The 24,548-nt window shown below is 43.8% G+C and overlaps 1 protein-coding gene across 2 annotated transcripts in view; it reads left to right on the plus strand.

Moving 5' to 3' along the window:
• Window positions 1–2,145: 2,145 nt before the first annotated feature.
• The window catches only part of TAFA5 (TAFA chemokine like family member 5), a 577,073-nt gene continuing 554,670 nt past the window's right edge, over window positions 2,146–24,548 (plus strand). Inside the window, exon 1 of one of the 2 annotated variants that reach the window (XM_056573705.1) lies at window positions 2,146–3,099. In XM_056573705.1, coding sequence (XP_056429680.1) covers window positions 3,009–3,099 — 91 coding nt within the window. In that variant the 5' untranslated portion in view covers window positions 2,146–3,008. The remainder of the gene's footprint in view (window positions 3,100–24,548) is intronic. The other variant, XM_056573707.1, reaches the window with a different exon arrangement.

The following is a 24,548-nucleotide window of genomic DNA, read 5'->3' on the forward strand; positions in this document are numbered from 1 at the left end:
GCAGAGGACTGGGAGACCACGGGGCAGGAGAGGACTGAGAGACCAAGGGGCAGCAGGGGACTGGGAGGCCAAGGGGCAGCAGAGGACTGGGAGGCTAAGGGGCAGCAGAGGACTGGGAGGCCAAGGGACCGGAGAGGACTGAGAGACCAAGGGGCAGCAGAGGACTGGGAGGCCAAGGGGCAGCAGAGGACTGGGAGGCTAAGGGGCAGCAGAGGACTGAGAGGCCAAGGGACAGCAGAGGACTGAGAGACCAAGGGGCACCAGAGGACTGAGAGACCAAGGGGCAGCAGGGGACTGGGAGGCCAAGGAGCAGCAGAGGACTGGGAGGCCAGGGGGCAGCAGAAGACAGGGAGGTCAGGGGCAGCAGAGGACTGGAGGACAAGGGGCAGCAGAGGACTGAGAGGCCAAGGGGGCCGCAGAGGACTGGGAGGACAAGGGGGCAGCAGAGGACTGGGAGGCCAAGGGGCAGCAGAGGACTGGGAGGCCAAGGGCAGCAGAGGACTGGGAGGACAAGGGGCAGCAGAGGACTGAGAGGCCAATGGGCAGCAGAGGACTGGGAGGCCAAGGGGCAGGAGAGGACTGAGAGACCAAGGGGCAGCAGAGGACTGAGAGGCCAAGGGGCAGCAGGGGACTGGGAGGCCAAGGGGCAGCAGAGGACCGGGAGGCCAGGGGACAGCAGAGGACCGGGAGGCCAGGGGACAGCAGAGGACCGGGAGGCCAGGAGGCAGCAGAGGACTGGGAGACCAAGGGGCAGCAGAGGACTGGGAGGACAAGGGGGCAGCAGAGGACTGGGAGGACAAGGGGCAGCAGAGGACTGGGAGGACAAGGGGCAGTAGAGGACTGAGAGGCCAAAGGGGCAGCAGAGGGCTGGAAGGACAAGGGGCAGCAGAGGACTGGAGGAAAAGGGGCAGCAGAGGACTGAGAGGCCAAGGGGGCTGCAGAGGACTGGGAGGACAAGGGGGCAGCAGAGGATTGGGAGGACAAGGGGCAGCAGAGGACTGGGAGGACAAGGGGGCAGCAGAGGACTGGGAGGACAAGGGGGCAGCAGAGGACTGTGAGGACAAGGGGGCAGTAGAGGATCGGGAGGACAAGGGGGCAGCAGAGGACTGGGAGGACAAGGGGCAGCAGAGGAATGGGAGGCCAAGGGGCAGCAGAGGACTGGGAGGACAAGGGGACAGCAGAGGACTGAGAGGCCAAGGGGCAGCAGAGGACCGGGAGGACAAGGGGCAGCAGAGGACCGGGAGGACAAGGGGCTGCAGAGAACCGGGAGGACAAGGGGCAGCAGAGGACCGGGAGGACAAGGGGTAGCAGAGGACTGGGAGGACAAGGGGTAGCAGAGGACTGGGAGGACAAGGGGCAGCAGAGGACTGGAGGACAAGGGGGCAGCAGAGGACCGGGAGGACAAGGGGGCAGCAGAGGACTGGGAGGACAAGGGGCAGCAGAGGAATGGGAGGCCAAGGGGCAGCAGAGGACTGGGAGGACAAGGGGGCAGCAGAGGACTGGGAGGACAAGGGGCAGCAGAGGAATGGGAGGCCAAGGGGCAGCAGAGGACTGGGAGGACAAGGGGGCAGCAGAGGACTGAGAGGCCAAGGGGCAGCAGAGGACCGGGAGGACAAGGGGCAGCAGAGGACCGGGAGGACAAGGGGCAGCAGAGGACCGGGAGGACAAGGGGCAGCAGAGGACCGGGAGGACAAGGGGTAGCAGAGGACTGGGAGGACAAGGGGCAGCAGAGGACTGGAGGACAAGGGGGCAGCAGAGGACCGGGAGGACAAGGGGGCAGCAGAGGACCAGGAGGACAAGGGGCAGCAGAGGACCGGGAGGACAAGGGGGCAGCAGAGGACTGGAGGACAAGGGGGCAGCAGAGGACCGGGAGGACAAGGGGGCAGCAGAGGACTGGGAGGATAAGGGGGCAGCAGAGCTGTCAGCAGCCACATGGAAACTTCTCCTCAGCCCCTGCTCTGCAGACAGATGAAAGGCTCCTCCACTTCAGTGTCCAGGACAACCAGCAGCTATGTGTGTTAATAAGGAGCCAGACACAGAGCGCACAATGCCAGGATAAGCTGCCTATTCACACACCCCAGGGTTGTCCATTTCCCAGGCCGCACCATTAGCACAGCCTGTATCCATGCAGTAGGCAGAGTGCGAGCCGCAGTCTACAGAGGTACAGATACTACGGGGCAGGCTGGCGAGGCTGGCACTGTGTAGTGGAATCCCAGGAAGGAAAGCCGTTGTGTGGGAGAGGGTGACAGGTCACAGCTCGGGGGTGGTAGGCACCGCTGTTCAGGACGAGGAGGGGGCACACCGTGACGTCACGGGCTCAGCACACGGAAAGTTGCGCCGAGCTCTGGCACTGTTTAAATAAGGAGGTAGCGGGCACTGACACAATAAATAATCCACATCTATTACCATCCAGCCCTGTACCCGCCGAGGGAGGGAGAGAGGGAGGAAGGGAGGGCAGCGGCATCACACATTCCTCCCAGAGAACAGGAGGGAGAAGCAGCGCAGCCTCCGCAATAAGCAGCAGCAGCAGCAGCACATGAAGAAGAGGGAGCAGCAGCTGCAGCAGCGGACTGTGCCCGGCTCTGCCCTTCCCTCACCACTGGATCATTGCATCGGAATGAGCTCTGCCAGCTGAAGCCGTCCACCCAGCCAGGAGTGCTACCCCTGCCCAGTGCCAGCGCCTCTGCAGAGCAACACGTAAGGGGAGAGAGAGCCTGCTGCCGCCTAGGACAAGTTACCTTACACGGGACCTGCGGGGACATGGGCACGATCTGACCGGGGGCAGGGGGAATTGATGGCTCCCATCTATTGCGCAGTCGTGCCCAGTCTCCCGCCGCCGGCCAACTCCGAGGAGCAGAAAGCTGATTCATGGAGGGGGTCCGTGCTGCCAGCCCTGGAGCAGAGCATGGTGCCTGAGACTTTCCTGTGAGCTCCGGAGCCCTTCATGCTTCGTTCTTCTGGGGATTCGCTGTGTTACTTTGTGGGGATTCTCTGACTTGGGAAGCGACATGCAGCTCCTGAAGGCTTTATGGGCACTAGCAGGGGCGGCCATCTGCTGTTTGCTTCTATTTCTTATCCACTCTCAGTTGCTTAAAGAAGGTAAATATGCTTCGACTTACTACTACTTCATGGTGGAGCCAGCGTGCTGGCATGGCGGGCTCTGGGTACTACTGTATGCGGTAAGATGCATGGTGATGGGCACTGCCCCCATTTAGCGGCAATTAGTGCCCAAGTGCATGGTGCTGGGCATTGTGAGGAGAACATAGGAAAAGCCAAAGAATAAAACCCTGTTGAGTAATTGGCTTGTTTGGAATCCAGATCAATAGGTGCCCTGATCCCCTTTTATTCAGCAAGTTTTCAATAGATGGCACTAAAGTTCTATGGAAAGGGCAGTGGAGTGCACCTAGGATGCAGCGGATTCTGCAGCTCAGGCCCCAATCCCTTCACTAGCTCCACTTCTCCAAACAAACTCACTCAACTGGATTTTGGGTGGTCATTGAATTGCAGTCATCCCATTGGAAATGCACAGTGTGAAAGGTTAATGGAGTTGAATGATGTTCTCTTTACATAGCGGCATCTGCAGTTTGAACGCCACACAACGCCACATTTATTATCCTTAGTCTCAATGGAAAATGTTCCTGATGAGCTGCTGCCTAGTGATTATGTAGGCTTGTGTTATTCTATACTATGCCAGTCCTTGCCATCTGTGCAGCCTGCCCTTCCCATAGACTTCGCCTGCACCTATAGACCCCAGGCACCTACACAACTTATGGTGGTCCCTTCCTTCCCTCCTTGTCAATGCAGACAAGAAGAAGCTGCTTTCCTTTCCATAGTATCCTGATCCTGCTTCCATGTCGCATTGTGCCTTAATAATCCATCAACCCTATAAAGAGTACAAGTGCTTGTTTATAGCCCCTGGCCCTAAGAGTCATGTTGCCCTTCTGTCTGGGGTGCCTACTGGTTTGCTACTTGTGGTGCAACATGGCTTTTCTCACAAGATTCTTGTTGCTGAGGAATGACATAGCTCCCATCTGTTGCTATAGCAGTATTTATTACCAGGCGAATTGATGGAAGTCTGGATCTTCTGGTATGTTCTGAGCAAACATCACAGGAAATTGCTCAATGGGTGATTATTCCCAGAATAAATCCTATTGTTGTATATCAATATGGGAGGTGAGCTTGGCTTATTGTGTGAGGGCACTCACCTGCTCCTGGAAGGGAAGGCGTATATTGCTGAGATACCTTTTTCATTGTTTAGGAGGAGATGTGTCTGATCATTAAGAGCCTGTTAATGTGTGTGCGGCTAGTTAAGTGCATTCTGGAGATAGAGAGCTACTGTATGTGTGGTTTATGCCTGAACATTGCCACGCTACGCTTGTTAATACAGGCTGCTCTCAGTGCCATGAAATGTCTGGAGGCTGGCTGCTCATATATCTCCTTCTTCTAGATCCAGCCTAATAATATATTATACAAGGTAACTTTTCCCTATTGCACTTACGTTTTGCATTCCTCTGTCTTAATGAAGCTCCTTTTTTTTTTTTTTTTTTTAAATGTCAAGGAGAACTTGCCAGGGGAATGTTTCCTGTGGTGCAGAAATTTTGATCCTTGGAAAACAAGAATGTGGAAAGTTCAGAAGAAGAATCCTCCTAATTGATGGCATAACATCCTTATTCCAGCTCGCATCTGTGTTGTTGAAAGCGCAGTTTAGAGGACATTTTTCTCCTCTCGCAGCTTTAATGAGAAATGTACAGTGGACTTTATGATGTGTTTAATGATTGCAGTTGTGGCTTAACACATCATGCATATGAAATGATTTCCCCTTCAGACTAGTTCTGGAGCCAAACTCTCCATATTAGACCTGATCAGGGCTTCCTGAATTATTAGCCTCAAAATGTAACATCTTGCGGAATATGCAGGGCTTTAATTTACAGTGTGTAATCCCTGTGCAGCCATAGATGCCTTAAACTACCGTAGTGAGGATAGTGCCTGGTTAGACAGCATATTGTTGGGGTAAAACCATATGCACTGTACATTTTATTAGGATTCTGTTTATCTCCAAGACATTTACATCTGGAACCCTGACCTCTATGACACAAAAAGACAATAATAAGTGTTTACATCATAGGTAAAAAACAATATCGCATTGAAAGTCAGTTTTTCCTCTCCTGCCCGTATTTTATAGGCTCTGCTTGATAGAGATGTCGCCTTCCTGCAATTTACTGTAACTAACTGTGTATTTCTGGATCGGACGAATGGCTCTGTATCGAAAATATCTCCTTATTTTGAATGAGTACTTTTTATGTAACCATTTACTGTCCCTTAGTTGTCTTCAAGAGAGGCCTAGATCAGTTCTTGTGATCTTATTCTGGCCAAGTCAAATTGTTTTGATATGTGCGGGGGAGACAATCAGCACTTGTTCTGCCATGAGTGGGAAAGAGCTGTTTAAATGGCCATTTCCATGAATATTTTGTTTTTTCAGGAAGTGAAGAATGAGTGACACAGGGTGCCATTTTTCCACACTTAGGCTTTTGTGTAGAAATACAGGTCGTCCTGTGGCTAATCCGTTCCCTGATGTCCAATCTGTCTTTCAATGTTTCAAAAAGATGAATAGAACTGCAAACTAAGGAAAGGGCATAGTAATTTAGCATTGCAGTCCCATGCCTGTCTAGGCATTATCCAGAGCTCTTACATATTTAGGCTTTTCTCATCTACATATGAAGGTTAACTAAACAAACTAGCTGCAGTATGACTTTAAAGCTTTATATGTATATTTATGGGAATACTAAGAATAAGTATATACCAATACACCAGTGTAATAATAGTTTAATATTGTGTAAGCAATCTATTTTTTTTCGTATGCTTCCGTTAGGAAATAATGGAAGTTACATGGTTTTCTGGTAATGCAGCTTTTGTTTGAGGATGGCAGTCACCTAAAGTTACAGCAGACTCCATTTCCTGGCATTTGTGTATCACTCCAGTAAAGAAAGCTATTGAAGAAATGGACCCGGCAACAGCATTTCTTGTGTAGCCTAAAGTAGTCATTCTTTTCAGCACTGCATCATATTTGTAGCCAACCGTGTTAGTAAAACTAAGGCTATACCTGAAAAAAAGAAGGCAAGTGCGGCTGTATGGGGATGGCTTTTACCAATGCAGCACACATGTTAATACTGGCACCAAAATGGGTGCCAGTATCCTGCGTAGTATTGACATCTAAATGGAAGTGAATAGCCTGGATATTATAATGCTCTCACTGCACTCAAAATTCGGAAGTAATTCATGTTTAGACAGCTCACCTTTAGGTTTGCCTCAAGGATGGATGAAGTAATAAAGGTTTAAAAAGCAACTTGCAGTTTTTTAGTAGTCGGGTAACAAAATATTTAGGGCACAATTAATGAAATAAGTACTGTACACTCCTACAGTATAATAACCTACCTAACCTACATAAAGGGAGAACACACAGCGTTCATGCAGATGTTGCTGTTGGTCATACTATCACCCAGGATCCCAGGGCTCCAAAGCAACAAAGCCACCATGCTGGAAAGATTCACAGCATATATCTAGAGTAGTTTATAGCCAGTATCTATTTGATTCCTCAGCACATATACTGTTTAAACCTCTATGTGTGTTAGTCTGCTTTGCATAGTAAAAATACACTGATCAGCCATAATATTAAAATCACCTGCCTAATATGGTGTCTGTCCTCTTCTTGGAGACAAACATCTCTTGCTTGTCAAGCCTTGGGCTTCACAAGACCTCTAAGGGTGTCCTGTAATATCTAGCACCAAACATTAGGAACAAATCCTTTAAAGGGGTACTCCGGCGCTAAGACATCTTATCCTCTATCCAAAATATAGGGGATAAGATGCTTGATCACAGGGGTCCCGCCACTGGGGACCCCCGTAATCTTTCACACAGCACCCCGTTACCATCAGCCCCTGGAGCATGTTCGCTCCGGGTCTGATGACTGCCGATCATGGGGCCGGAGTATTGTGATGCCACGTCTCTGCCCCGTGTCATGTCATGCTCCGCCCCCTCTATGCAACCCTATGGGAGCGGGAATGACAGCATGGAGGAAGGTAGGGACCCTCCTGCTGTCTTTACAGCTGTTCGGGATGCTGCGATTTCATCGCGGCGATCCCGAACAGCCCCCTTAGCTAACCGGCAGTGCTTTACTTTCATTGTAGACGCGGTGTTCAACTTTGAATGCCGTGTCTAAAGGGGTAATAGTGCATGGCACCGCGATCAGTGCCGCGTGCTATTAGAGGCCACGCCCGACCCGCTATGTTATAGAAAGGGAGTGGGCTGAGGGCGTATAGGTATGCCCTCCGTCCCCAAGGAGTTAAATGGCTACATCAGCTTAAAAAAAAATGTAATGGAATATTAAACCTTGGTTTTTGGTTGGAATACACATGTGGCCGATTATGTTGCAGATTTTTGCAACAAATTCTGGCGCATGTGACTCCACCCTTAAAAGGGTACTCTGCTGCTCGGTATTTGGAACAAACAAAGCCGGCGCCTGGAGCTCATGATGTCATAGCTCAGCCCCTCATAATCACGGCTGTCACGCTCCCTCCCATAGACTTGCTCTGAGGGGGCGGGGCTTTGACATCACGAGCGAGCTCCCGACGCCAGCTCCAGCGTTCGGAACAGTTTGTTCCAAACGTTGAGCAGCGGAGTACCCCTTTAAGGCTCAAATAGGCCTATTGTGTAGGGGTTTATGTTTTGGCTTATCTTCGTGCATATACTGTAATAGCTATTGCTGTCTTAATGTATTGCACTTTGAAGGTGGTAGCGTGTAATGACAGTTGTTTTGCTAGGATTTGCACATTCTGTGCCTCCATTAAAGCATTTTATGATAAATGTATGGAAGAAAGGTAATATCTTGTACTTTAATAAAGCAGACTTGCAGAAATGCATTTTTATGGCCTATTCCTTTAGCATCAAGCAGAGATCTGTAAACTCTTAATAAATGTATTGCTGTGGGACAGATCTGTGAAAGTTTCTGCTGATCATTGAAGATGTATGTATGTGAGTAGCTCCTTGCAGTTGGTGCTACCATTGATCTGCCTTTATTGAGTGGAATGTGTTCTTGCAGTTGTTCTTTTGTGATTTGTTCATTTATTCTCCTCCTGCAATCACAACCTCATTAGTTAGTTTGTTTCTGTTGACTGGGGTGTAATGAGAGGGCACAGCCTTTGTTTAGTATCTGATGAGATTACATGACAGGTGTTTGATGCTCACATGCTACCGGGAAACAAGTCTGTATTTACTCCAACCACCATTACCATAATTGGCTGTATGAATGACTTACAATTCTTCAGCACTTTGAACCAAACCTCAGATTATACCAAGAAGGTTCCGAAGGGGTAGAGGTCTGGTAACGACAATAAACTATGACCTCCTGAGATGCCGGTGATGCACGTGGTTAACATCATTTAGCTACATATGATCAGACATCTTCTGCAGTGGTTTATTTTCACTTTTGAGCCTCAAAAAAATTATATATATTTGTAATGTGTATTGGGTTACATTGACAGGAAAGACATGTCCAATAATTTTCCCTATTAACTAAATGTTAGGAAAACATAACTATAGTCAATTGGTTAAAGGAAAAGTGTATCTAATTATCAGGCTATTCATAGTTAATGGTTAAATATAAAACTATTGACAATGACTAAAGCCCAAGACAATAATATGCAGTGACACCCAGCAGTTTATTTGACAAGACAGCTCCCTATAGAAGGCTTATCTTAATAGAGGACCAGCTGGTAGAAGATAACCAGAAGTGAAGCGTTAAGATTAAGTCCCATTGAAAAACTGGGTCCATCATCTAACAAATGATATACAACAAACGTTACTTTTCTCAGCGTATCAAACTTTGTTCTCTGAAAATCGTATCAGCGAACATAAAGTAAAAAATGTCACTACTAACCAACAAAGTTGACTCTGTAGGGTATCTTTGTACAAAGTAAAGCTTGTAGGGTATCCTTGTACACTATAGACATTCTATTTAAGGTTGGAAAGCCTTGGTCATTACATCATCCTAGTTGAATACTATAGTGAGCTTCTAATATACATATTGGTAATGTCCATCATCAAACCAGTCATGACAAAACCCTGTATAGAATTGATATTATCCAATATCTTTGTAGGGTATGAGGACAGCATGGCATTTCACACCCGTCTTGTATATTCTCCAGAGTAGGGGCGTTAAAGGCTGTATGAGAGGGATGTCTACCTCTATTGTCTTACACCAAAAATAATACTGATGGCATTAATTGATATTGCTCTAGTCTAAGTTTCTTATTATGGCTGTTATAGCCCGGCTTGGTTCACTATTGCGTTCTCTAGTGTTCCAAATGCAGTTCAGTTGAAGAATGGAAGGTCCTGTTGTTGTATCCAAATTACAAACATATTAAATTGGTCTGCAGGGAATAATAACAATGACCCAATCCAAAGAGACCATAGAAACTATGTACAGTGGTCTCATAATAACTCTGTAATAAGTATTATTTGGCTTGTGAAGATTGGTGCACTGACATTTTACTTGTATTCACTGTCAGCACATCGTGACCGTGATTTTACATGAAAAGGTTCCAGCTGGATTATTAATGCATGCAAAGTGCTTTTTCAGCTTGTAGCCTATCATAACTATTCCTTCTCTTTCAGGTATAATGGGGTCATGTATATTAAGAGAAATATAAACAATGCTTTTGCCTGCAGCAAGAAGTCTGGGGCTTACAATTACTTTTATTCAATACCTTAAGAATTCCTATAGGTTTACAGAGGCAACAACTTTTGGTCCAACATATTTTTTTATCTGTTTATCCTGGAACATAGTTGTACCTAGTCTATGACAATTTAAAAATATTATTAAAAAGTGGATGTGGCTCATGGCAAGATCTGCATTATTTTTCTGCAATGTGAATGAATACAGTACCTGAGCGAAAGCTAATAGTAGGCTAAGGCTACATTCACACAGCCATTGTCCCCGATCTAGATTTTGTCCATTATTGCCTCCTAAATGGACCATTCTATTATTGGGTGCAAATTGATGCAAAGGGATGCTATTTAGTGGCATTCGTTTGCATCAATTTTTCATCCGTTAGTATCAGCTGTCTACAGACTCCAGCAGCTGGGACTACTACTACTCCCATCATGGAACAAACTTCTTTTCATGATGGTAGTAGTAATTCCTTGGCTGCGGGAATCTGCAGGTGGTTGGGAGGCTAGTTTAGTGTTTGTACTACTACCCCCATCATGGAACAAAGTCTGTTACATGTTGGGGGTAGTAGTACAGGGGCTGAGGGATTGATCGCACCCCGATGCGATCAGAAGTTATTACCAGGGGAGCAGTATCGTGTGTTTTTACTTTCATTTTTAAATCCCCCGCCAGGAGCCCTGAATGGCTAGGACCGAGGGGCCATTCAGGTTTCCCGGCTGGGTTTTTAAGGTCATTAGCGAGGATTGTAATGTTGCACTACACTGGCGGACGGGGAAGCATTGCGCTATATGTCTGGCCCCCCGCTAAGCTAGCTATGTATATTGCCCCCGCTGCGCCTGCTATGTATAATGCCCCCCACTGCGCTAGCTATATATATTGCCCCCGCAGCACTTACATACGTCCCCCCAGTGAGCGCATACATAAGTCCCTCGCAGCGCATCTGTGAAGTATACTATCAGCAGCGCATCATGCTGCTGGCCGGGGAAGGCAGCGCAATACTGCATGCTTCCCGGCCAGCAGATGTGCTGCTGATAGCATACTATTCATAGATGCGCTGCGAGGGACACATGTGTATGGAAGCACTGCAGGGGGACAGATATATATCACTATATATATATATTTGTCCCCCTGCAGCGCTTCTATACACAAATGTCCCTCACAGCGCTATCTGTGAATAGTATGCTATCAGCAGCACATCTGCTGGCCAGAAAGCGGGCAGCATTGCGCTGCCTTCCCTGGCCAGCAACATGATGCGCTGTGGATAGTATACTTCACAGATGCGCTGCGAGGGACTTATGTATGCGCTCGCTGGGGGGGACATATGTAAGTGCTGTGGGGGCAATATACATAGCTAGCGCATCGGGGGCATTATACATAGCTAGCACAGTGGGAGGCAATATACATAGCTAGCTCAGCGGGGGGCCAGACATATAGCGCTATATGTCTGCCCCCCTCCCCCTGCTCTAGCTATGTATATTGCCCACTGCTGCACTACCTATAGATCTTGCCCTCCTGCAGCCGGGGAACACAGCACAATGCTTCCCCGGCCGCCAGTGTAGTGCAAGATTACAATCCTCGCTAATGTCTTGAAAAACCCCGCCGGGAGCCCTGAATGGCCCCTCGGGGCATTTTAAAATGAAAGTAAAACACACACACATGATCTACATCACAGGGTTGCGGAGCATGCCGCCCGCTTCCCTGGTTAATACATTTTGATCGCATTGGGTCTCAGATGTGAGACCCAGTGCAATCAATCCCTCAGCCCCTGTACTACTACCCCCAGCATGGAACATACTCTGTTTCATGATGGGGTAGTAGTACAAGCATTAATCTAGCCTCCCCAGACTCCTGCAACCTGGAAACTACAACTCCCATCAAGGAAACAAGTCTGTTCCATGATGGGAGTAGTAGTAATCCGGCAGCACAGCAAGAGTTTGCTGATTTCACTCCTTCTGAGTATGTTAAGAAGTAATAACGGTTCAAAAATGTATATTAAAAACTGGGTGCAAACGGATGACATATATGCTTATCCATTTGCCATAGACTTCAATGGTAAATTTTTAATATCCATTTCTATTCCATTATTTTTGACGGGAGAAAAAATACTGCATGCAACGTCTTTTCCGCGTAAAAAAAAAAATGGGACGGAAGGCAACGGGAGCAAACAGGTAATAAGGGATTGTAAAAAAATCCCATTGACATCAATGGGATTTTTTTACAGCCGTTTGCAACCCGTTTAAAAATGATCAAACGGATTGCAGAACGGGCATGAATTTATAGGGGCAGACCGCCATGAGAATGAGCCCTAATAGGGTTACGCAAGTTGCTAGAAATATCAAAATGGTGCCTACGGTATACATCACTGCCTATACGTTCCACATTTTTAAGGAACCTGGGCCACTAAGTTAAAGCAGAAGCTCCTTTTTGGCACATCTTTGTGGATACAATGATAACCTTGCTTTGCAGTGCACATGGGTATTGGCCGTGTGTTAGAGATGCCGATATACATAAGCATCAGTAAACAGCCTAGGACTTCCTATAGGTTATTTCGAGGTTGAATAAGGTCACTCCATTGTTTTTATAATTACTTCTAATTAAATTCTGCTTTGTGAAGAAGTTATTCAAGGTCTTCTAGGGATATATCAGGAGTCGGATAGTTGGTATTGATCTAGGAAGACAAATAAGAAAGGCTGTCATGCTTTTTTCTAGACATTTTGGTTTGGAAGAGTGCTCAGATTTAAAGAAAAAACATAATAAAAATGTTGCCAATAGAGAGAGTAGCACACTATATAGCAGGCTGTAAGATTAGACCTCTCAAGACTGCTTCAAAAATAATACTAGTAACCTGACTGGGGGTTACCAGCTGTTTTTCCACTTGCACTATCTATTATAAATCACACCAACCCTCCAGACAAATTTAATACTCATCTAAGAGTACTTCTGCAATTACTATGATTGTAGGTTTAACCCTTTAGTTATCCCTCGCCATACCCAAAGGTTATTTTTCAATCGATACAGCAGCAATTTGAGTCTATTGTGCAAAAATTATATAAGTTCAATAGATGCTTACTACTATGAAAATTGATTCCTGTCCTTGTATAGCCTGAGGGAAGAGAAATCACACATTTTAATGGGAAAAGTCCATTGATTGGGAGCAGTCCCCTTACTGTGCAATCCTACTGAGTGTAGATAAAATTGTATACCTGGAAATACACATGGTTATTATGACCAGTCTGGCTTAAAAGAATCTCTGTACCTATCAGGCTCTACTACTGCAGGATTCTTAGTAGAACTCACTCCAGAGTGGGAGAATCTGGGCTAACATAACCTTCTTACAGAGGTTTCTAAGAATTACAAGCCTCAGTATGCAGTTAAAGGGGTACTCCGTAGGGATCGACCGATATTGATTTTTTAGGGCCGATACCGATAATCTGTGGACTTTCAGGCCGATAGCCGATAAATTATACCGATATTTCGGTATAAGTTATCTGCTATTTCTCCACACCCCCCGGCCCCGAAGAAGCCGCTGCAGATCATTGATTTAAAGCGGGCGCTTTATCAATGAACTGCAGCAGCTTTTACAGGGCCAGAGAGCGCCGTCCGCTTCTCTCCCCCTGCCTGTCCTGGGGTCCTCCTGAGTACAACCACTGCCGCTGCCCCACCCCCTGCCTATCCTCTGGCCAGAGGCCGCCGCCGCCCGCTTCTCTCCCCTGCCGATCCCTAGTTCAACCACCGCCGCTGCCCCATTGCCTTCCCCATCCCTGGTTTTCTAATTACCTGTTCCCGGGGTCCGCGCTACTTCTGGCTCCGGCGGCGGCCCGAGCTGTCACGCTGTGCGCACTGACGGTGATGTCACGTTGAGGACATCACATGTCATTGTGCAACGCAGTGCACAGCAATAACGCAGGACGCCACAGGAGCCAGAAGTAGCGCAGACCCCGGGCTCCGGGAACAAGTAATTATAAAACCGGGGATGGCAATGGAGCAGCGGTGGTGGCAGTCTCTGGCCGGTGCGGTGCGGTGGGGGGAGCGGTGCAGGTGGCGGGGCATTATCGTATTATCGGCAAGGTAATTGCCGATACCGATAACGCCCCAAATCGTGAATATCCGCCGACAATATAGGCCAAACCGATAACCGGTTGATCCCTAGTACTCCGCTGCTCAGCGTTTGGAACAAACTGTTCCGAATGCTGGAGCCGGCGCCGGGAGCTCGTAACGTAATAGGCCAGCCCCTCATGACGTCACACCCCGCCCCCTCAATGCAAGTCTATGGGAGGGGGTGTCACGCCCCCTCCCATAGACTTGCATTGAGGGGGCGGGGTGAGACATCACGAGGGGGCGGGGCAATTATGTTACGAGCTCCCGTCACCAGCTCCAGCGTTCGGAACAGTTTGTTCCAAACGCTGAGCAGCGGCGTACCCCTTTAAGGCTTGTAAGTTAAGTCAAACAACATTTTAAAGTTTTTTTTATTAGTTCACCTTACTGCAGCATAATGTTTGCTATTACTTTGTATTTAGCACCTGCTGGATGTTAAGTTGGCTTCAAACCTTAGTCATGATGTGAGATTCAAATTAAATTATTTTAAATCCACCTAAAGTAGAAAGTTTCAATTGCATTTTTGTCAGCGCTAAGTACAGTGAAGGAAAAAAGTATTTGATCCCTTGCAGATGCTGGAATTCTGCAGCACCTTCAAAGTCCCCCTGCTCAAAAAACTACATTTACGCACCCATCTGAAATTTGCTAATAAACCTCTGAATGATTCAGAGGTTCATAAACAAACATGATTCTGAGGTTCATGACAGACCTGCACATGTGCTTTCTTGAGCAGGGGGACAGTAGATAGAGAAGATAGCTGAAGCTCACAGTTTAGGCTTCCCCTCCTTGTGTGATGAACTCTTCAAAGGTCACAGAAAATGATCAGTAACCTTTCCCATTCATGTGAATGGGACAGCTTCAGTCTATTGTTGTCTATGTCCATGGGGCATGCTGTAAAGCCGTTTTCTTAATGCTGTTAAAACAGCTCAGGCATGATTGCAGCCTACATAAAAAATGTACTAACAAAAAAAATAATAATAAAAAAGAAATAAGAAACCGATTACAAATAGAATGGGGGAAATTTTTCATTGAGTTGTTTTGTATGGAATTTTCAGTCAGTTTTGTTGCGTTTTTCAAAAATATATATTTTTTTGCAGACATGCGCATTAGTTATCATACATGTGATGAATAATGCACAATTTTTGCATAGTTTTTAAAAATGACAGATGATTAAATTTATGACCACTGCATGTAAAGGGACCTACATAGATACGTCTTTAGAAATCACTTATATTGTAAGTAAATAACGTGCAAAAATAAGCAAATCATAAAAACATGCAAATTAGACCATAAATCTCCTACAATGTGTTTCAGTATCTGGTACTAATCAGTAAAATTAGCTAGGTGTTACATTCCTTTTAAAGGGTTACTCCCGTGCCCCAGAGTTCTAAACATTTTGTTCAGAACGCTTGGGGCGGGTGGCCGTGATCATGACATCACGCCACACTCCCTCCATTCATGTCTATGGGAGGGGGCATGACGACCGTCGCGCTCCCTCCCATAGACATGAATGGATGGGGTGTGGTGTGACATCATGAGGGGCGTGGCTGTGATGTCACAATCACAGCCGTCCTCTCCAAGCGTTCTGAACAAAATGTTCAGAACTCTGGGGCATGGGACTACCCCTTTAAGAAGCCTTTGCATGGCTTATCTATCCTAGAGGGAGGGCCACACAATGATTGTTGGATCATATATGTGGCCCTTCACTTTCATTACAGGACTTTTTAACCTGCTATGAACAATGTGATAAGCTGACAAACAAGCTGATCGCAGGGCCTATTAATCTATGATCACACACTGGACTTGCAATGCAGTACTGTCTCGCTACAGTCATGGTATGGCACAAACACAGTAAAAACCCTACACAAAAGTACTGCAATGCAACTGCAATGTGTGAACACAGCCTACCACAGGATAATATAGATGTGTTCAGATGACACCTAGGGGCCTAAGGTAAATATATCTTATTGAACAATGGATTGTCAACAATATTTTATTTGATTGCTGCATGCTTTTTATATTGAAAAAATATATGTTGGTAAAAAATACTGTTAATTTACTGCCATATAGAACATTATCAGATATCATCCATTTAAGTAGTGCCATATTTTTCATTTGAATATATAGCTGTGGGCTGTTTTTCCTTATTATTTACCATGTCACAAACACAGGCCTTAAAATAGTAATGAATAATAAAGTGATAAAGTAGATATTACATAGAATGTAGATGGAATAAAAAAGGATAAGATTGGGAACAACCAGGTTAACCACCATAATTGTAGCACATATGTATATTAAAATGCACAGCTGGGTCTCTACACCTCCCACCAGTTCCTGTCATATCCACGAACAGGGAACTTTAATATATTCTACAGGGATTTCTGGCATAATGAAAATTCCTGTTTCTCTCTACACACAACATAGTGGCAATGTTGACCTTAGAGCTCCAAGAATACTCAAGGGTAGGAGGGAGTATTAGCGTATAATCAGCAGAGTTTAATGTGAGAAACTATTATATTAATATTAGTAATAGTTATACATTATGTCCTGCGTATTGTCAATAGTTTATATGTGTAATATACAGTAAATGTATGCTCCTCAACAAGAAGGAAAAGTGGTGGAATTATGGATATCTCAGGATTAATGTTATTGGTTTGTAACTAATGAAAAATGGAAACAAAATATTAATTCTTAATTTATTTAAGTACAAGGGCAATTAGCATACATACACACACTTTCATGCTTTGGCATGCTATCAATGAGGTTATTAATAGTTATCTGAGGAATGTTCTGCCACGCTGAATGCACTTGAACATGCAAATTATCAAGCTCTGCTGCTGGCAACTCCCATTGCAAATGCCGACCAATGATGTCTCAGATGTGCTCAATGGGAGGCAAATCTGGAGATGCTGCAGGGCATGGTAGCACATTTAGGCCATGCAAGCTGCTCACAGTAGCATAAGCCACATTTGGCCTGACACTGTTATGAAAAACAGCTCCTGGGACACTTTGGAGAAATGGCTTTACCATTAGTTCTGGGACACTTTGGAGAAATGGCCTTACCATTAGTTCTGGGACACTTTGGAGAAATGGCTTTACCATTAGTTCTGGGACACTTTGGAGAAATGGCCTTACCATTAGTTCCACAACCAAATAAGTATAATGCTGTGCTGTTAACACACCTGGAATAAAGACTAGAGGAGTCCAGCTACCATACATTACTGCCACCTCGCCAAACAATGACCAAGTAAGGCTGGGTTTACATATACCAGGCGTCCGGCATAGCTTCCCTCTGGTGTACACTGGAGGGAAACTGATTCTAGAACTGATCCTATTCATTTGAACGGGACAGTTCACAATCATCCATCTCAATTTTGATGCCGGATCAGCAAGCTGCATTCCCCTATCTGCCATGCAGAAACAATGGAAACTGGATGCCATACCACTGATGACTAGCGTTGAGCGGCATAGGCCATATTCGAATTCGCGAATATTCGCGAATATATGGACGAATATTCGTCATATATTCGCGAATATTCGTAATATTCCCGTTTTATTTTCGCATATGCAAAGTTTCGCATATGCGAAAATTTGCACACCCGTCTCACACAGTAGTATTAGAGCCTTCTTTACATCACACAAGCTGGAACAGAGAGGGATGATCACTGTGATGTGTACTGTGGAAGAAAAAAAAAAAAAAAAAAAAGAATATTCGTAATTACGAATATATAGCGCTATATTCGCGAATCCTCGCGAATTCGCGAATATGCGATATTCGCAAATAAAATTCGCATTGCGAATATTCGCGAGCAACACTACTGATAACAAATCAGTTGTGGCATCAGTTGTGTTGACATCTAGGCTGAATTCACCTATGCCGGATGCTTGACATATGTGAACCCAGCCTAACATAGATGGGAGGAGGGGGTGGGGGTGAAATCAGTGTATAATGGGTGTAGAACAACAACCCTTTGTAAAACTGTTATAAAGCACTACGAGATGAATGTGCATCCCATTGCCATAGTAATGTGTATTACTATATTATACAGTTTGCTATTTATAATGCAAAGAAAAAATAGAAATAGAAGCACATATGAAAATATATGACATCTTTTTGGTAACCAGAACATGTTACAAAAACTGAAGGACATACAGAACATTCAGTGGGATTCAAAAAGCAGCTCCCCGAGACACTCCACCAAAAATCATCATTCATAGTGGATTTATATGCAAAGCCTATAAATAGTCACTGCAGAGACCATTTTTAGGCTTTGTAAACGTATCTACTATCATCTGGGACTGGGCAATCGTAACATATTTATACATCATTCCCAGCAACAAATGCACTTGCACTTTATATTAGTTTATCAATTGATGTATTGCATGGGAATTTGATCCATTTCACTACAGGATTTGCATATTGCAGTGCATGTTTGTTGTATAGTCTACCATTCTTTTCTATTATATAGAGATTTCTTGTGCTGTATACCTTACTTGTATATACATATATTTTGTCAATGGAATGTCTTGGTGTGCGGCTTTTTGTATCCCACTGAACGTTCTGTATGTCCTCCTGGTTTGTTAGTTTTTTTCAAATTTTTTGTTACAATAAAGAAATTTAGAATTTCCTATTATTTTTGTCATTATTATTCCACCTCACACCATGATATCACATTATGCCACCTCACACCGATCCCTCATTGGTAGCATGCCGAGACGTGTAAGTGTGTATATTTGTGCATGTGGTGCTAATACTTAATACCGAATATGTCTGAATCTTCTGTTTCCATTTTTTTATGATTTGAATACCATTATTTATAATGTTGTGTCTGTCAATCCGTTGATTTCCATATGTCCATGACTTTTCCTGCCTGTCTCAATTCCAACATTGAGGAGTGTATATAATATAAAAAAGAAAAAAATAACCAAAAAGGTTGCCTCTTTTTTTCTAAATATTATAGTACTGCTATGCATTATATGAATATATTCCAGATTGTTACAGGTATGAAATGGATTCTTTTCATTTTGAAAAATAAATGCACATATTTGAGGCGTATTTGCATTTGGCGTGTTGGGCATTGTGCACTCTAGGAGGCATTTTGAAATGCTTTGCTTGTTCTTCACTGTATTTCAAATGGAGAAAAGACAGAGGCAGACAGTTCCTAATGATGAAGGACGTCCCTCAAAGTAGAAATCGCTTTCCGCTCCCGTTTTGTTAGGTTAATTTAGGTTAGCCTTGATGACCTGTAGATGAGGGTTTCATTTTTTTTTTCTTAGAGAAAAATAGAATGTAAATGCATAAACCCATTTAAAATTGTGGAGCTGTATTTCATTTCATCGTTCACTGGAGCTGATCCAAATCTCTCTGTATGGAAGGCTGCCATTTACCACTGTTACTGCTTATACAGATATATTTATATATAAGAGCCTTCATGCTGGAGAAATCACAAGGAAAAGGGAATGTTGGTTTTGACTTAAATTGGAGCCATTGCTCATAGAAAGACACACTTCCATTGTTACATGTGCATCATTAAAATGATGTTTTTATGATTTATGTTTATAAAAATGTATTTATAAAATACCAATATATATATATGAGATACATAAATGGGCTAGGGTTGTCTGCTTTAATAAAATATTTTTTTTTAATACTGAACAAAGTTATCGGAATCAGGATTTTTGTGGCTGAGATTTATATTTTTTGAAGTTCAAACAGAGCTGGAGAGCCTCATATTATTGAGAATCCTTTATGTTTGGCAGGTATCTGATAATCTTGTTTTTCTCTCTGATGAATTAGTTGCTTGTAATTTATCATCAGTCTTTCATACTTGAAAATAAGCTAGATAAATAAGAGCTACCTTCTTGATGAGCGTGTGCTTATACATAGCAGCCAATCCGAACAAGTAATGGAAACTTGTCTGCAAGAAAGCTGAGTCCTCGCAGAAACGGTGCCTTGTCTATACAGGTTTCAATCCAAACTCCGATTCACAATTTTTGAGCCCATGAATGAAATGGTTAATGAACCTGACAAAGTATGTAGTCTACATCAAAGACTTGCTCCAATACACGTTGTTTGTTGTTTTTGTTGCAGTAAATATATTTTTGAAACTTTCTTACAAACTAATATCCATTGATATTTAAACCTCTCCCCTGAGTGGTATTATAGAGAGTGAGCAGCCAGTAGGTCCACCGGTGACATTTATAATCCTTTATAAGGGCTTAAAAATGTGTTGTGCTGGACATAGCACAACAGTAATAAGTGAGTGCATATCCACAGAGGCTTGTATTTGGGATTTCTCTCCTATATTATCTCTGCAGTAATACCACAGGAGAGCCTTCTTATGCTAATCTGAACACATAGAGATTTGGTAAAGCATGGTGAAGATGTAGTTTAGGAGTATTCAGAGTTAGTTACGAGTTCACTGCTTTTTCTTATCATGATAAAAAGTGTAAGACTGAAGGCAATAGTCAAGGAAAGGGGTTTCAAAACTCAGATAGTGGGCATGAATTTAAATTACTGAAAAGTGCCAGGCAGTGATTCATGAGAAACTCGTCTTTGTCGAGAAAACTAGAGCTAAGGAACCATGGAGTTGTGGAAGGTAGATGTGTTGCATTAAAGCAGCAGCAGGATACATGTTTAAATCTCCCCTAACTTCATACCCAGACACTTGCCTGAGACTACAGCCATCAGGATATAGATTTCTTAGACATCCCATAGACCTGCTGGGGACTTGCGGATTTTCAGCAAATCCATATCCTGATCCCTTTAGTCTCAGGCTATGAAGTTGCCTGGAGAAGTAAACCGTTTTCCTGTCACTGGATCAACATCATTATGCTTTAAAGAAGAATCATGAAAAAAAACGTATCCCCTATCCAAAGGACAGGAGATAACTTTTTGATCGCGGAGGGTCAGAGCGCTGGGGCCCCCTGCGATCTCCTATTTGAAGCCCCAGCTCTCCTTCACAGCAGCACGCCACACCCCCTCTATATAGTTCTATGAGAGAGCCGAAGATTGGCAAACGACTCTCCCATAGAGCTATATGGAGGGGGCGTGGGCTTGTGATGCGCCGCTGTGAAGCAAAGTTGGGGCTTCAAACAGGAGATCGTGGGGGGGAGGGGGGGAATGGCGCTTGGGGCTGCCCAGCGCTCAGACCCCCTGGGATCTAAAACTCTAAAACTTATCCCCTATCCTTTGGAGATAAGTTTTCTTCCATGATACTTCTCCTTTAAGTGCTCAGCCTTTTCCATATTAGATGATATCACTAACGTCATGATGCTATACTGTTGTTTATGACCCTGAAGAAGAAGGTTAAACCCACATGACCAATCCACCACATGCGACTTAGACTGAGCTGACATATATTTAACTGTATTAACTAGATTCTGCTTTGAGATAGGTACAGATTCAAACTATCTATTTAATAGTATGTATCCATAGATGTAGAGTTACTGAAGCTGATGGCCCTATGCAGCCAATGCCATTAACATGCAGTCCACATGGCTTTCAATATGTTGTTAATAGCCATACAATTTTTCAGATAAATAGTTCTACTTGCAAAAGCATATGGCCATTAACAATGAATATTAATGACCATGTGTGGTCACAGGTAAAACGGTGTGGCTATTATCATTGATTGTCAATAGACATATAAATACACAGTCCGGGGGGGATTCACGTGTGTCATATTTTGCTGCGCGTTTGGTGCTGCGTGTTTTCCTACTCATTGAAGTCAATAGGTAGCAAAATATGCAGCTGATTTTGCTACTCGTTCACTTCAATTGGGTAGGAAAATACACAACGGCAAATACGCAGTAGCAAATAGGCAACAAAATATGGCATGTGTGCCCCTGCCCTTATAGCTGCAGCTGTTAACAACCTAGTAGAAATCCATGTTCACTGCGTGTGGGCGGGACAGGCAGATCCTTGAAGCTCTAGTACTATTAAATTGTTATTTTAAAACTCTAACATATGTCTTAGCAGAGACTAGTTAACATAGAAATACTGTATTATTAAACACATTATGCAGGTCACTGCCATTACTGGGTTTGTGTTACATTATTTATTTGCTGTAAATCTATAGTGGCTGAATATATGGATTTTATTGTATCCCTCTTACTTGAGTATAGGCGTTATGAATTGAGTAATCACTTTATGATTCTTTTGTTACAATTTAAGAGAGTCTATTATGAACTACTGAGTATAAGGGATTATTATCTTCATGGATTAATTAATTTTTTAAGGATCAAAGTATTTTATATCTTGCCTCTCTTTTGGATATTCAAGTATATTCTGTGTTCTCATATTTTCACAGCTTGTAAGCCTTTTCATTATTATTATAATTTTTTTATTATTCTGTACATTAAATGCTCTCTAGAGAATGATGTTGAGTGATTTTTGAGTGTTTACTTAATGTGATTTGTCTGGGTGTGTATTAAACACTGTCCCATGCTTTAAAGAAAATGGGATGAAATCTGTTAGGGTATATTTACATGGCAGATGCTTCTATGATGCAGTCTATTTAACTTGTTCAAGGCTAAAAAGTGAATATTACCATTCATTGTAACATTATTTTTTATTGCAGATATTTCATGGGAAACATAATTTCCATGTGATATCTGATCATTTTTAATATTATTTTAATAAATAGTTTATGCAGTCTATTGCCTGAAAATTCAGTGGCATATCTACTGCCATGTAGCCAGGATTACATAATGATAGATTGCACTACTGTATATCTGACAATATGTTATTGTGTATTGTATAAGTTCTTATTGTTCTCCCCTGTACTGGTGCCACTTGTTTAGATATGTCCCAACTTTGGCCCATTTAGTATTTAAAGAACATACTAGGTGTCTGTGCTTTATTCTACTATTGTAGCTGCTTTATCATGTACCAAAGTGTACCAAAAGGGCATAATATTCTCATATATATACACTAGCTGAGTACCCGGCGTTGCTTGGTTTTTCCTACCTTATCCTTGTGGAGGAAAAGCAAGAAAGGAGGAAGCTTTTGTCCTCATATCCCGTCCCAAAATCCTGACCCCATATCCTCATTTCTAATCCTCATATCCCGTCCTCAGGTGGGGTTGAGCTGTGGTAAAGAACTTGTAAGATGAAAATAAAAGGTGTGTGGCTTAAATGTGGGTGTGTCTTTGTGAGATGGGGTGTGGCTTACCAAAAAAAAAAAAAAAAAAACTTTATCTTGCTGCTAGAATGGCTAAGCAGCTACTTCCTTGTATCAAGACAAAGATCAGGAAGTGATCAGCAATGAAGACCAGTAAGGGATACAGGGGCAGGGGATTGGGCAGGTAAGAGCGGGTGGCACACCCCCTTCCTGTAAACAAACACAGCTCAGTTGTGCTTAATGCAGGTGCAGATGACCAAAGCTGGTTTGTTCGTGTGGCCCTCACTTACTGTATATAATTTTTGTCTACACATTCCGCCTACACAGGGAGAAATGAAACTCGTTTAGGGTCTATTCACATGTACAGTATTTGCATATTGCATTTGAAGTGCAGGATTTAAAGATGCAGATTTTATGTAAACTAAATGACTGAACACAGCTTCAATTTTGCAGTTTCAAATCCTGCACATCAAATATGCGCAGGATACTGTATATGCGAAAACAACCTAAGGATGACTTGTTGCTGGAGCAGGTCAATATGCATTTGTTGGGTTTTCTACATGTGGCCATAATTGTCCCATTTGGCCTATAATCACCCAATGTACAAGGCCTTTTACAACATCCTTATAGTACATTTTTTATAAGAATTTCAGTAGTCTTTCCCTGTCCTGCACACAATACCCTAAAGATCCTAGCACCAATTTTGTTCACAGTTTTTCCTTAAAGGGGTATTCCGAGCCAAAACATTTCATCCCCTAGCCTGCTGCTGAGACCCCCCGCAATCTCCCTGCAGCACCCGCATTCTATGCGGGTGCTGAATCTCCAATTTCGGAAACCTCCGGGTTTCCGGGACTGGGGATGTGACGTCACGCCACACCCCCTCTATTCATGTCTATGGGAGGGGGCGTGACATCCATGAATGGAGGGGGCGTGGCATGACATCACGTCCCCAGTTCCGGAAACCTTAGGTTTCGAAAATGGACATTCAGCACCCGCATAGAATGCGGGTGCTGCAGGGAGATCACGGGGGGTCCCATCGGCGGGCCCCCAGCGATCAGATATCTTATCCCCTATTCTTTGGATAGGGGATAAAATGTTTTTGCCCGGAATACCCCTTTAATGTAGTTCATTAGCTTGAAGTTTTTATCTGTGACATAAAAGGTTTTAATCCCGATCCGTGTGACAAAAAATACCACAGGACAAAGAAAGAAAAAAAAAGAAAACTGCAACTGGGCCATTTTCTGCTGCTGCTTGATGATAACATTGAATAAACTCCTTGCCAACTAGGTCAGCCAAATGTCGGATTCCTCTGGCAGAAATGATTGTAAGTTTCTATTCTGTGACATTTTACAAAGAAGACAAAATGCATGTTTCCTATAAAGAACACATTTTACAGAACACAACATTTTTTTGATGGAGATGAATTATCAAATGGCCAACGATCAATAAACAATTTCCATGGCGGACAGATTAAAAACACACAAAAAAAAAGGAACTAACAATATAGATATAGTATATTCAAATATAAAGTCAAACCCATTGACTATCAACCTAAGTGGCTGTACTCGAGATAAAAAGTGGATTTTGTATACCTTGTCATTTTAT

This window comes from Hyla sarda, chromosome 4 (assembly GCF_029499605.1).
Source record: "Hyla sarda isolate aHylSar1 chromosome 4, aHylSar1.hap1, whole genome shotgun sequence".
In the NCBI taxonomy this organism is placed as follows: domain Eukaryota; kingdom Metazoa; phylum Chordata; class Amphibia; order Anura; family Hylidae; genus Hyla; species Hyla sarda.